The sequence below is a fragment of the Saccostrea echinata genome, unplaced genomic scaffold (assembly GCF_033153115.1).
Source record: "Saccostrea echinata isolate AGI-Se365-2 ecotype Australia unplaced genomic scaffold, CSIRO_AGI_Sech_v1 ptg000009l, whole genome shotgun sequence".
Lineage (NCBI taxonomy): Eukaryota > Metazoa > Mollusca > Bivalvia > Ostreida > Ostreidae > Saccostrea > Saccostrea echinata.
In genome coordinates, this window is record NW_026889758.1 from 38,211,525 (window position 1) to 38,227,206 (window position 15,682).

The following is a 15,682-nucleotide window of genomic DNA, read 5'->3' on the forward strand; positions in this document are numbered from 1 at the left end:
CGACTTTTTATTCTTGCTTCATGAAATTATAAATGCCTTCAGAGTCGTCGCAATAACTTCGGGCAACCCTAATAGTTTGTTTAGAATTCAACAGTGCCCCGGAACTGATCGGTATATTGCCCTTTTTTACCACTGTCCTCTATAAAAATTAAGAATTTTTCAATTTAAATTTGTATATACAAATTTAAATTTAAAAATTCTAAATTTTTGTAGAGGACACCACCCCAAAACCGTTTTCCAAGTTTTTTGTAGTCTAACAGTGACGATAATTGTTCTTCTCTCTTGACAACCCTCTCATTTGGGTCCTGTTCACAGATTTGTATTGTTTATGGATTTTTTTTTTTTTTTTTTTTTTTTTTTGAGATCGATCACTGTTTGTTATCTTCACCTTTTTTCACCCATGAGATCTAAATGGCTTTCCCTAAAATTATCATCTCTTTCTTTCTGGTCCTAAACAATGCTGACTTTTCACCATTTAAAGCTGCTTTTGTAAATCTATGTAGGTGTTTTATGAAAGCTGCTCTTTCCACAGCCGCATTTTTTTCTTCTAAATTTTCCTCTATCTTTCTGCATTCTGAAAGGTTTTTAAGCGAGATTCCTATGTTTAGTAGTCCCCCTCTCTCCTTTGCTTTTTGATTCCCAAGCACAAAAGCACTGACTTGACAATGCAAGTGGATATGGAGAAATGGTGTACATTTTGCTAATTTGCATAGCGGTCATATTGTGTTTAATATGGCTGATTTCTGTTCAATGCATTATATAAGGAAAAATAAGATAAACAGAAATTAAAAAAAAAATATCAATTCAGAATAATTTCTTCAGTCTCATATGGTTCTATCTTTTATTGTGTCCTGGATCGGAATGCACTCTTTTGTTTACAAAATGACGAAAAGTTGATGGTTCCTTCTGAGTTTGAAAATCTGAAGCGAAGCTTCATTACTTTGATATAGAAAAATGTGGTAAAAGAGCTGGGGACGCTTTTGTCAAGTAAATTTAGGAATATTTGCCATTTTCTGACCGAGTTCTTCCTCATATGACATGAAGGTAAGTTGTACTTTCAATTTCAAAAAATAAATCATTACCTTAAGGATAAAGAGGGTTCCTTTTGAGCTTGAAACTTACATTTAGGCCAGAATTTGGACAAAGTGAACGAGTCTCCGAGTGGGGAAAACACAGTTGTTTTGGCCGGGGAAAATATTACACTTGATTGTTGAAAAAACATGATGAAAATATGATCAAATTTATATTTCTTTAAATTAAAAAAAAATAATTAAATTATGGGGATTTTTAGAAATATTACAATAATAATGAATATTAATTAGTAACGGTCACGTGATCATTAATTCATGAATAAAGTGCACAGCATTTCTCCATATTGCTATTTCTGGAGCTTTCACTTCACTTTCCTTGTAGTTCGTAGTTAGGGATGGAGTCCAGGCATCAGATTGCTTCAATTTTTCTTTGTTCTACGTGTGTCTTTTTAGACTCAACAGCGTTGACTGTCTCCCAGTCTTTATTGAATTTCACTGGTTTCCAAGAAGTGAAGTATTATCTATCACAATGAAAATTTGTGACTACTGGATCCACTTAATTGTGAACAATTGAGAAGAATGACTTTTAATTTCAAACACAATTGACACATTCAGAATATTATGTTTAATTGTTCTATATCAAGTAGTGATTCTTCGAAGAACCAAGGTCGTGTGTTCGAATCACGACCGCGATTTATCTAAGTCGATAAAAAATAGGTAGCAACTGTTCTTTCGCCAAGAGCTCGGCACTTCTTTGAAGTGAAAGTTGCGGGTCCTTCGGATGAGACCTTAAAAACCGAGGCCCCGTGTCACGGTAGGCGTTGGCACGATAAAGAACCCTCACCGCTCAATGGCCATGAGTGCCGAGTAAAAGTCTAAATTTGAAGCCCTTCACCGGTATATGTTTTTTACGAGTGAAAAATTCTCGAACGGGACGTAAAACAACATACAATCAATCGAAGAACCAAAAGATTTTATAATGTGCAGAAGCCCAAAATAAAGCGTAAAATGCAAGTTTGGGAATTTCCTTATGGGAAAGGTTCTTAAGTATGGTACTTGATGCAATGGTCAAATACTTTAAGAACTAATAATTTGAAATGGAAGTTAAACCTAAAGGGCATTAGCAAGGTTCCTGGCTTTCCTATAGATTTTGTATACAGCTCTTGAAACAGTGTAATGGTACTAAACATATTATATTCTGGAACTTTTTATCCCACAAAGCCAATCTTTCTTAGTATATTTTTTCCAATCAATGTTTTTTTGTTTTTGTTTTTGTTTTTTTTTTTTTTTTACAATTTCCAATGCATTTATGTTTGTTTGTATGTTGTTTAACGTCCCTCTCGAGAATTTTTCACTCATATGGAGACGCCACCACTTGCCGGTGGAGAGCTGCAAATTTTGTCCTACACTCGGCACTCACGGCCATTGAGCAGTGAGGGATCTTTTTCGTGCCAGCACCTACTGCGACATGGGACCTCGGTTTATACGGTCTCATCCGAAGGACCGGTCTCCACGTCCCACAGTGGAATTCAAATCCGCGACGTAAGGATCAACTCCTTACTTCGCGACTCTAGAGCAGATGCTCTAACCACTGCGCCACGCGGGCGACCCAATGCATTTATGAAAAATGTTGATAAAAAGGAAATTTATAATTTTTCACCATAAGAATTGTCCAAAACCCTTCTATTTCATAGAGTTTTTTTTAAATATGCATTATATTTATCAATACATCGTCAATTCCCATGACATCTATAAATTTTGGCTAAAAATGCAAATATAGGTACAAACACACACACATACATGTACTGTTCTTTATCTGGAGTTACTTCTCTTAGTGTCTATTATCATTCATATGGTAAATTAAAAAAATTAACTGGTTCACTGTTTCTATTATATCTTTTACTTTCTTGAGGACAAAATCTCAGGAACATATTGGCATGATTTTGTTTTTGGTTTAGACAACTGTACTCAGCGTCTTGATACATCATGTTCCAAAGCATACCCATGGTCAATAATGATATGATTTTCGTTCAATAAAAGAAATCACTGCATTTCTTTCTTGCTGAAGGGATAAATCTACCAGTTGTAGGAAGCGCACTTGCTTCTTGTTTACCTCAGTAACATACATTTAAGTGGTTTCCGTTGCCTAGAGAATTCTGCATGAGAGATCACTCTCAGTTTTATATGTAACAAAGACCTATGTATTAAACCCTTTTCTCCTTAAACCGTGCCTTGCAAATTTCCTTTAAAAGTCGGGATCTGTTAAAAACATTCAATCTGGAAACTTTGGGGTTTTATATGTTTATGTCTCTCAATTGATTCTATACGCAAGAGCATGTTCTACGTACGAACATTAACCAAAACAAGGCAGGCTATTGACAAATTAGTTGATGATACAAAGATATCGACAATCTCGTTTAAAGTCAACATTTCGCAAATTTCATAGTCGATACTGACCTTTTTTGCAAATACATTCTGTCAAGTCGAATGTTAAATAACTTTTTTCATACAAATTGTTAGGTCATTACTTTCACACCGAATTGTCTTTGGATTTCTCCGTTTACCCGATCATTACAAGAAGTACACGGCGGATGTGACCGGTCGACAGGGCATGCTTACTCCTCCGTGGCACCTGATCCTACCTCTGTTTGAGGAGGCTGTATTGTTTAAAAGGATTTATGAGAATGAACGTGTTCGTTATCTCCACATTTCATAATGTATATTTGAGAAATTATTTTCCAAATATATTAAGATTAACAGAGCCCCTTGATCATACTAGTAAAGAAAATATACTTTCAGAGGACAGAAGGTATCTCAGAAATGATGTTAGCTCTATGGTCAAATATGAGAAAAAGAAGAAATTCATGATTCAAAAATATGTTTTGAGAAATATTGGATGTTCTTTTGATTCAAACTATCAAAAAATAATAATATACTGCTTCAATTCAGGAAAAGCAGGAAACCTGTATAGATTACTCAAATTCACACATACCTGAGCAAATTATCTCAATATTAGACACATTTTGCTCCTTAATCCCTACGATTTAATTCGATTTTTGCTTTTTCTTGACTTTTATAAACATCTCCTTGCCGAAAGTGATTTTCAATTCTTTGTAAAACTACGTGTATGTTCTCAAATTCTCAGTTTTGTTTCTTGTACATGAACTTCACTTTAATGGTAATATATCTTGGTACGATTTCGCAAGAAATTGCTGGTATAAAAAAAAAAAGGTATGTGTCCTGCAAAATGTTTTACATAATTTTGCTTCGGATATTTAGAAGAGTAATTGGAGTAAGAGTTCTACCTCATACTCCAAGTAAAAGAATTTTTTTAAATAGTGAAAAGGATCGAGGATATAATTTGCGTCTTGAGAGTACCACAGTATAAAATTTGTATATGCTATACAACATAAAACGTATGGAAACAATTAAGTACTTGAAGGTAATCTGGAAATACTGAGGAGGTATGGAATATTACGAAAAATAATTCTAACGGAATATAATTGCAAACGATTATGCTAACATATTCTTGCCGCATATTTCTTGCCAGGTAATGTTTTAGAATATAAATGTGCATGTTGGAGAATATTTAAATTTAGTTTTCACTTTTGATTAATTGTAACGTCTGTCAGCAATTTCACCGAAGCGGAAAAACGGTATACCTTCTGACATAAATTCACAGCATATTTGTCTCGCATTACATATACGCCTCAAAGGAATTCCATTACAGGGTAAGACATTACATGATCATTTTGTAAGATTTTCATTTTCAGTCGTGTTCAAATTGTAATTAGTGCCCGTTTAATATTTCTCAGATGAGAGAGCCCGAAGAGTCAGAGTATGCCGAGTGTTATGAAGACATTAAAACCAACTGTCGACGACTTATAATCCTGTCTGAAATTTATCGGGTCGGTTTTTATCAAGGACAATGTGGCAAACACATCACTATAGGTAATATGTTATAAAACTGTACCAAAAACAAATTTATCATGTAAACACGGCGTGTCTGATTAAACAAAGCAGCTATGCATGAACAATGATATGATCAAAACGTAGATCTTTATATGCAAAAATATTCCGCATAAATACTTTATCTACTAAATAAAATCTAAATAAAATCACTGTATTGAAACTGCTCGTATATAGTATAAAATTCCTGTTTATTACACTTCTAAATGCATGTCCAAGATGTCTCTTGGAAAAAACAAAAATTATGCAATACTCATGTACCCAGTGATGTACGATACTTCGTTTAAATATGCACAAGATTATAGACATTACTGATAAGCATGTATAATAACAAAGTTTCTGAGTTTCATGAGATTTTTTCGACTTTCAACTGCAATCTCTTTTCATCAACAGACGAAAATAAAGTGTTTGCTGTGCCACAACTGCATCAAGCTGTATTTGAAGGCAACATTGAAGATACTCAGTGTCTGATTAAAGACGGACAAGACCCAAATCAGAAGCTGCTTGATGGACCTAGGTTTTTTCGTTGCGTTGAAGATGGACAGAAAGCGTTGTATGGTTATTTCGAAGGAACCACTCCTCTGATGATAGCGAGTCAGAATGGACATCTCAAACTGGTGAAATTTCTTCGCTCTCAGGGTGCTGTGATATCTAAAACTGACAGTCTGGGCTTCAATGCCTTTTTACTGGCTTGTGGGGCAAATCAGCTTGATGTATGTCGCTACCTGCTCAGTCATGGTGCGTCTTTGGAATTCCGAGATGAGCTGAATGGTATGACGCCTCTTTTGATAGCGTGTAGAGCGGGAAACGAAGCTGTGGCGAGATGGTTGATTGACAGAGGAGCCAATGTGCATGCCTGTGACTATTCTGGAAGAGGTACATTGCATTTTGCTGCATGGAACTACAGTATTTCTCTCATACAATTACTCGTGTCAAAATCAGTGAAAATAAATGGAAAAGATCGGGACGGAAACACACCCCTTCATTTGATGCTGTCTAACACATCACTGGAATCAACGGCTCTGGAAGAAGTATTTGTCCAGAATAAGGAGGTGGAAACTGTTGAACACATATTGAAAAAGATGAACAAATTAAAAGATGTCAATATTATAGTTGACTTTGGACTGACCACCCGGAGAGGAAAAGCTGACCTGTTGAATAAATCTAGTGAGAAATGGAAATCTCTTTCGGAGTTCATTAAAATTGGAGCTGATTCGAGTATCAAAAACCGAGACGGTCAGACGCCACTACATGTCCTCTTACAATGTCTTCCAGAAACGTTCATTTCTAAAGGACGAGTTGTTGTCTTCGAACCGAACCGAAATCAGGAGCTGCTAGTACAGCTTCTTATTCTTCTGAAACTGGGGGTGGATCCAGAGGTGAAGCTTGGGGATGGGAGAACAACTATCGAATTGTGCCAATCGAAGAAAAATGCACTAGCTATACGTATTTTGAAACGGTATCAAAATATCGTAAACGATACGAATGCGAACAATCCTGTTGTAGATCAAACAATGGCTAATTCCCGTCAGAAATATCTCCAAAAGCTTAAACAAGTAGAAAACGAGATTGAGATGCTATCAGATATGGTTATCGAGCCTTTACGCCAACGTTCTTTTTATGAAATTGTGTATGATAATTGCATAGCCCTATATCGTTATGTGGACAGCATTGTCATTGGTTGAAGACCGAGTTATCTCTCATGTATTGTTAATTTGAAAACAACACAAAATTTTATTAAGAAATGAAGATTTCAAGGACATATGCAACTACCAAGTTTTTACGATTATCAACAATAATTTTATTCAGTACATGTAAGAAATCAACTTTGAATTTTACAGATGTACTGCATTTTAACGTCTAATCAACAAAGCTTAAAGCCATTACTCAAAGGGCACGAAAACTAACATTTAAGCAGGAGAGTTATAAGCTCATTGTTAAAATACGAACAATTCGTTTGGGACGCCACAGCTGCCTTATGTGATGGGTCTTCTTAATTATAAGGTGGTTTTGCATCATATGCTATGGGTACTTCAATATGATGAGGTCCTTCCGCATTATATGCTGTGGGTAATTCATTATCTTTCGATGATTTTGCATAACACATGTATGCTGTGAATATTTCATCTTAGTTAGTTTCGAATTCTAATTGGTTTAATTGGTTTTGCATTATGTACTGTGGGTATTTCATTATGATGAGGTGGTTTTGCGTTGTATGCTGTGGATACTTCATTACGATAAGGTGGTTTTGCGATACTTCATTATATGTTGTGCTTTTTTCATTATGATGAGGTGATCACTCGGAAAACTTCTCAAACACCTGTTTTCACGTACTCGGAGCATGGAGGACTGACTATTGCGGCATCGTTTCATTTTAAAAATAATTCAAAACATTATTACTTGTAAAATCCTGTATTTAAAGTGTGTTAGCTATTAATATACATGTTATACTCTAAATTACATGTTCTGATATAATCTCCCTTGTAGAGTTGTCGTTTGTTCCTCTCTCAGACACCTCTGCAATGGGCTCGAGTCAAGATTTTTGACAAAGAGTAAAAACATGATATTCCAAGGATTATTCCAAATTAAACTAATAGTTCTAGATCTATTAAATAAATACCCACCTTAAAGGACACTCATTAGCGTAGGTATTTAATGATAATGAATAAAAACAATTTCTCATGCTTTTTACATTGAAATACGCGAGCGAACTAAGATGTCAATGAATAAGCCGATGGTACAGAATGATAGCAATATTTAAGGACTCTTTTTCTTTTATACCTGAGAGTAGTAGATTACAGATGGAGGGGATTCCAAACGCACTTAAAAGGAAATCTCCCCCAGAAATTATTTGAGCAGCAATAAAAATGAAAAACAGAAAATAATGATACATGTAATAATAAAATAGAATGAGTTCGACACACTGGATTCGCCTTAGAATGTGCAAGCAGACTATAAACTAAAATAATGACCCACGGCATGTAAAACATGTAAAACCATGTCTTCATAATGAAATACCCATAGCCTATTATGCTAAACAAACTCGTCATAATTGAGTATCCGCAACATATAAATGTAAAATCACCTCATCATAATAAAGTACCCACAGTATATAATGCACCACCTCATCATAGTGAAGTCTTCACAGCATATTAAACAAAACCACCTGATCACAATGAAATACCGACAGCATATAATGCAAAACCACCTCATCATAATAAAGTACCCACAACATATAATGTACTATGACCTCATCATATTGAAATACCCAGAACATATACTGCAAAATCACCTCATCAAAATACCCACTGCATACAATGTTAACCCACCTCATCCTTATAAAATACCCAGCACATATAATGCAAAATCACATCATCATAATGGAGACTTAGCACATAAGGCAGCTGTGGCGTTCCATAAATTTGTCTGCTAAACATAAAGCAGTGAAGGAGAGTTTTAAAAAAAATGTTTAAAATATTCAGGTTTTGGCACTTAAGGCATCTGGGGATGGCGTAGCTTGTAATTCATAATTTTTGTTCCTCTACCGCAGTCCAAATTAACTAAAGTACATGCAATATTTTTTTACATTGATTCACTAGTTGCAAAAAAGAAGGTAAACAGATTTAAACGTTTTTGAACGTCACTTGAAGAACTGCAACGGAAGAGAATGGATAGTAGTCGGTCAATTGAGTGACTCCTGTGAACTTAAAAGATACAAAAATGCTATCAAATATCATTGTACTCTGTGCCTTTGTTTTATGCATGACTTTGTATATTTTGCATTTTTTCTTGGACAGTTTTTCAGCTTCCAACAATGGCTGATAAGTCTTTATCTTCAACTCTTGTAAGCATTATAATTATGCAAACAGTTTGACTGCTAGATGTCCATGAGTAAAGAAGATTTCATAAGATACAATGTATTTTCAATTTAGGACTAACTTAGCTCTATCCTGAACCCTGAACCAAGAGACCATGAATTCTATAATTTTTGTGAAGGGATCATTGCTTACTAGTATTATAATTATGCCAACAGATTTACTGCTTAAAGTCCAGGAGTTAAGAACATTTTTAAAGATGGCTTGAATCTTGGTGGTTTAACTCAAGAACATCTTGCAGGATACTATATTTGCATGATTATAATTAGTACTCAGTCTTTTACAAAAAAAAAAAAACTGTAAAATTCATGTCTCCCGGATCTTAGGATCAGGGTGAGGCAAAATGAATTTCTTATACCGTATACCTTATTTTTTAAAATTCTTAACGACTAGGTTTTTTTCCCCAGCAAAAACGAAAAGCGAAAAATTTAGTATACCGAAAGTGTACCAAAATGTTATGAGTCTTTTTGACGACAATTAAGAAAAGTGTTCTTAATGAAATGATCATGACGGATTCATTTTTTTTTTTTAAAGATTTTTGCTCTTGTGGGGGTGGATGGGTGGGTGGGTGGGGCAATTGTCTGTATGTGTGTGTTTTTAATTTAAGTGTTTCACAAACAGTCTATATTCTTTATACAAGCCTTTACTTGATATTGTGTAATGAAGTTTGAGGAACTCAGTATATAAGACAAGAATTTAATATTCCTTCATGCGACAATAGTACATCATTTAAGTTTTCAATTTGTTGGTTACAGTAACATTGCTTCTCAAATATATGCAAGTTGACATATTGTTCAGAAACAGAGATTTTCCCCAAGTCGTTCTCGTTAAAATCATTTGTATTCCCTCAGCCTTTATTAATGTAACAGCTAGTAGACAAGTAGATGCATGGTAAGGTAGTCTTACCAGTATTTTACCACGATTCAGTCACTCACTCATTTCAGCATCTCTGAATATAGAAAAGCTTTACGGTGAATTTCATAATTATATATACATGTATATGAAAAGTAAATACGAAAATTCACTGTAGATATAGTTAGTATTTAGGCCTGGTCCTCAATTACCATAAAGCGTTTTCAAACTAAGCTCATCTTTGGTTCTTAATCTGCTGAACGTTTCAGGTGTCACATCCGACCTGCATTTTACGATATTTCTTAAGGCAGTTATAACTTATTCCTTCCTAGCTTATCAAAAATGATATTCAAACCAAACTTACACATATAGAGCATCTATGGATGATTTCTTAGAAGAATGTAACATACAATTTATGCTTGAATGACTTTGATTAAGGACAATTTTACGGGCCTGTTTCTAACTAATCACAAGTGATTAACAAATCAAAGCCTTAATTCATAATGCATCTATGGATGTTGCCTTATATTTTATGCTTTAGTGATTCTTTTATACAAAAGGACATACCGGTACACTGTACAGTGCAAACCACGGTTCATCTACAAATGGTTTGGTCTACGCAGTGATTGAAACGTAAAATGTACAGCCGCGGAGGAAAGTCTTATTCGGGCAACTCCAGTCTCTTGTAAGAATATTTCTATTTCAGCTGTTGTCACCAGAGAGTATTAAATTATCATGAAATGTCTATATCGAAGATGTAATGAAAAATAAGTTTTGAAAAGCATATTTTCAAGGCAAAGTTTGCTCTCCTCTGGCCGGAAGCTCAAGGAAAAATCTATTATAATCAATTTTAGACTTCTCTCCTACTCTGAACATGACACTAAAAGCTGCATATCCAGCATTTTAATTACTACGTTATTGTGGAGCTGCGTGAGAGTACACCCAGGAAATCGACCTGTACATCACAATATGGGTAATTTGTCGATAGTCGTCTGCTTGGGGATGTATTGAAATTGCAGCACCTGATAATCGTCAATAAAATTATATCATTTTTATCGTATAAGAAACAAATTTGTGACAAAAATTTGAAGAAGAAATATTGATTCCGCATAACGTTTAATTTTGCATGACAGTTTTTGCTTTTAGTTTATACAGCTATGAATAATGAAAGATTTAACTGAACTGCTAATATTTGTTCAACAAGTGCAAAATTTGAAAGACCCCATTTTTTCAGTTGTATGAGGATGAGATAAAAATTAGTAAATAGGCAAATATGATTCAAAAACTATTACTTCAGAATTTAAATCAATTGAGGCAATAGCAACAAGAAAAGCTATACAACAGCCTGTCATTTCACTGTTAATATTTAAATGCCCAAATCATTGAAATTGTCAAGAATTGTTTGTTGTAACTCGGGTCGCGTGTCAATATTTACTTCTCGCTCAACTCGTCGACGTCACGCGTGATTTGACCAAAATACGTACATGCGTCTTATTACATAGATAACATGAGAAGATAATTGGAATTCCAAATTACTTTAGAGAACATATGTTCGTCGATTTAAATTGTGCTATCGATGCCTTTTAAAACATAACTTCATATAAGTTAATGTTTCTTATTGGAGTGTGTGGTTTACACTTATAATAAATTGATTCCAAGAACAATTCTGGTTGCATGAGCAAAGTTGAATCGGACAGTATATGAATTCGATTCTTATTGCAAATGATATCCTTCTGTTGATTATCTGTGGGAATCAATAGGAAATTTGCAGAATGACGTACAAATGCTGATAAAGAGTATCCATCTGATCTACCGACTCCTCGACATCAGAATGACTTAATTCAAAAGGAAAACAATTTTATTCTCAATGTGACAAGTAATGGGGTGACAGAGGCCTCCCCATGAATGAACTCTCACGCAAAATGTCACTCGGGTTTGAGGTCTAGTTTTATGTTAAGGTGGAAAGTTAATACCCTGACATGGCAGATTCAGAAATAACAGGGCCATCCGAGAGCACGGAAAAAACATTCAGTGAAGATGAAGAAACTAGAGCCAGCATGGCCGAACTCATGGAGAATATGTGGAAAGTGGTGGAAACAGGGAAAGAAAAGGATCTCCGAAAGTTCTTCTCACAGCATGTGGATCGAGACATTCCTCTTAACAGAGATAATGAGCAATTTGATGAAGATGGAGGCCACGCGCTTATATTCTGTGTAAAGGAAGGTTGTAGCAGAGGGAATTCGTTTGGTAGGGATTTTGTGCAATGTGCTAGGATATTGTTAACAAATGACAAATTAGATATTGATGTTCAGGATAAATCGGAGAGGACAGCACTGCACTGGGCAGTTTTAGGTAAAAATGTTAATTTTTGCACCCTGCTAATGAATGCAGGGGCAGACCCCACCATTGAGGACCATGATGGATTATCTCCTTTTCACATAGCTGTACAAAAAGGATACAAGGACATACTAAAAGTACTATCCAACGGACAGGACAAAGAGGTAACATTGACTTTAAAAATTAATTTTAATGCTAAAGGGTTCATATACCAAGTCATTCAACAATTGGCATTCATTGTAGCCTCTACTGGCACTAAAACTGTATCATGTTTCCAAGTTTTGCATTAATTAACGGATGAATGGGATAGAATGAAGGCAGACAATACCGCGTGGAGAACCATGTTTTGTGTATTAGCTTACTGTCATCACGATCACAAAGGCTTGACCACCCCCTGACGGTCTCGGTGGTTTGTTTTACATGGTAATCAAGATCAATCCAGCTAATCATTTCCACGTTGATAGTGATATCAAATCAATCTACTTTTTTTCTGGGTCATATTTTAAATTAATATGAAATGCCTGTTTAAAAAATCCTAAAGTTCTCATCCAAAAATGCTTGCAAATTGCCCTTTCAGCTGGCTTTGTATGAACAGTTCTTGCCTTTTCTGAAGTTCACTTCTCAGAATAAACGGAAAGTAAACATTGCAATATTGAACGTGTCCCCCAACTATTTACTTTAAAACTCTCTTAATATCCATAGAATTGATGACATTATTTTCCTTTTTTGAACCACAACAAATTAATTTAAACAGAGTCGGATACTATCGCCAGTGAATTCACACCATCAGGCCAATATATACATTTAAATCCGTCATTTCAGTAATCTTTATACACCTTGTTGAAATAGGCGTTTGAATGGTGCTCTAAGAAAGAATTTAATTCGTATAAAGATTGTCAAGTTCTTATCATTTCCTAGATGCAAAGATAAAGAGATTTCATCGCAGTATAGTTTATTGAAGTTAGAACATGTATAAAATAAGACAACCAAACATTGGCCATTCAATTCAATTTTTGTAATCATTCAGAGCGATTTTTATCCAACACAGCTTAATATAATATGCAGACTCATGCATAATACCCATTTCAGTCGTTAATTAATATGGCCTTTCCCACAAATACATAGCTTTTCTAAGGTCTTTCACAAATAGTGTTGGATTCTGAGTGTATTGAACCTCATCAAAAGCTGGCACTAATTATTATTCGTGCATTGGTGGTTGGTTTCTGTGATCTATATACTGCTTTTCTCTTTCTGTGGAGAAATCTGGACCACTGTCTTTGACCATTGAAATCTTTCAGAAATCTTTTTTTAAGTCTAGAATTGATCTAGCTGTCTGGTTGTCTGTAATTGATTCTGTTTGAGATGTCGAAAATAAATCACAAAAGGTGCCTTCTTACACGACACATCAATGTTAGCTATTGATCACTTAGACTTGCACATTGTCAATATTATAATGCAATAATTACATACCCTGATTCATTTATATCCTCCATGTACAAAACAACGTATTCTTTGATTCACAAATTACAATATTTACAAACAGCAACTTACTTTGAAGACTAGTTTCCATAAGCAAGGAGAACAACCATTGATCAACTACATGTACTAGTATATAAGACGTTCGGCTTGCGTCATTAGAATTTTTTCGTAAAATCCATGATTGTGTGGTTTCTTCATCTTATGTATATTCCGTACGTTGATCACATACGTATCTTGCCAGGTAGACTAACCAGTAACACATAGTAACACAGAGTTGAGAAAATGTCATTTAATCATAAAATGATGGATACAATCTTATAAATAATGAAATCAAAAAAGTCTAGAAAAGAAAGAATATCTTGTGTTAAGTATTATGTTAACATAGCATACTAATATTGTAGTAGCAGTAGTGATTGCAGATACGTTACGAACGCCCAATGCATATACGTTCATCGTCAAATCCCGGCTTCTTTGCCGAAACCAAGACTTCCTTCGAAGTTTATAAAGTTACATTCCTTTTATATGCTGTAATGGGCAATACTGTCCTTAGAACAAAAAAGAATATTGAAAAAATATTTGATGTTTTATATATAACTTCTTCTTGAGCATTCTAAAACTGACTTGTTAGTGAATAGAACAGAAAGTTAAAAAGTGACCAAGAAAGAGCTCTTAATTATTTAGCCGTATAGATTTCCGTTTTGCACTTACCGTCAACTTACGATACTATTTTAAAGACTTATGTTTGTAGGAATCAATAACCTGTCTTTTTCTTGTTATTTGCGTCTGTCAATTGTTATTCTTATGGATTTTCTTTTCTCTGGAACTAAGGAAATGCTACTAGTTTCTAGGTAGTCTCGAGCACTTCCTGAGTTGTCTGTATATTTCTGTATATGTTGCCCTAGCAAACTGTTAAATAAAATATGCAGAGGGCGGTCTAAGACATATTTCCAATTATTTAATAATTTTTTTTATAAACTTTTTTTGGAATAGTCATTCAGATGGAATAGCTAAAATCCTTTTGTTTATAGAGACAACCTTGTTTTCGATTTTTATAGTTGTAAGGTGGTTGAATTTGTTCAAATGAACTTTTCTTCTCTTTGTGTATTAGTACTTTTGCTTTTCCTCGCAACATTTGAATCTTTTCATCCCCTCACTTACTTTTCTTAATTTTTTTTGTATTTATCTTTCTACTATTTAATCATATATTCATTTTAAAAAAAATTGAACTTTACCTTTATAGATAGATAAACTTGGCATTGTTTTATTTCGCCAATTTTTGGGTCAATTAACTTCAGGTATAGGTCTTTAAGAGAGAAACCCGATCCGAGAACAAAGAACAGAATAATTGACCTCACGGTAAAGATAACTAATTCCTGTTTTGTAAAATGTGTTTTAACTTTTAAGACTGTAACATAAAAAAAATTAATAATGACCTTGAGTATTCAGATAGTACAATGACACTGATTCTGCTTTAAAGCGTCTTTGAGACCGTTTTAAATTACAGAAGGACACCCCACTGCTGGTTCCACAATTAATGTAGAATAGATTTGTGATATATGATAACATTACAGGATTTATGCATCCATTTTTGATATTATTGACTTTCAGGTTTTGGGACAGCTTAGCAGGTGACTAGATCTTTAATTGTGCACTTCATTAATTTATTGTCTTTAATTATAATCACTGACGATGCAGAACCCTCTAATATGAACCAAAGGATATCACCCATATCGCTAATGGTATGGTTTCTCAATGAGTAAAACTCCATCGTCTTATATTTTCTAATATACGAGCACATTTATATATTAAAGAGATTTAGTTTAACCAGCATTATTTAAACACTAATTTGCCGTTTGCCCGATCATGACAATGAGCAAACGGCGGGTGTGACCGGTCGACAGGGGATGCTTATTACTCCATGGCACCTGATTCTACCTCTGATGTTTTTAAGAGGTCCGCGTTTGCTCTGCTCCTGATTTGTATTGTTTCAATGGACTTTTGAGCTTGATTACAGTTCGTTATCTCCATATTTCATGATTGACTGGTCGTTGAATACTTGTAAAAATTCAAAAGTTCTTTTTTTTTCGCGAGGTCTGCTTCTTAGTAAGGTTTTGGTGATATAACCATACTTTGTATTTT

General features: G+C 34.5%; 1 protein-coding gene across 1 annotated transcript; it reads left to right on the forward strand.

The window, feature by feature from the left end:
* Positions 1 to 4,732: 4,732 nt before the first annotated feature.
* LOC133182336 (ankyrin repeat and protein kinase domain-containing protein 1-like) lies at positions 4,733 to 9,419 on the forward strand. Its single transcript, XM_061317141.1, has 3 exons — positions 4,733 to 4,762; positions 4,847 to 4,982; positions 5,394 to 9,419. Exons 2-3 carry the CDS (start codon positions 4,847 to 4,849, stop codon positions 6,683 to 6,685), a joined length of 1,428 nt encoding a protein of 475 aa, XP_061173125.1. The 5' UTR covers positions 4,733 to 4,762; the 3' UTR covers positions 6,686 to 9,419.
* Positions 9,420 to 15,682: the final 6,263 nt, after the last annotated feature.

Bases quoted from the DNA above. Each gene is read 5' to 3' on its own strand.
- LOC133182336 (XM_061317141.1), top strand. From the start codon at position 4,847: ATGAGAGAGCCCGAAGAGTCAGAGTATGCCGAGTGTTATGAAGACATT. The intron at 4,983-5,393 runs GTAATATGTTAT...TTTCATCAACAG, and splicing joins TGGCAAACACATCACTATAG to ACGAAAATAAAGTGTTTGCT.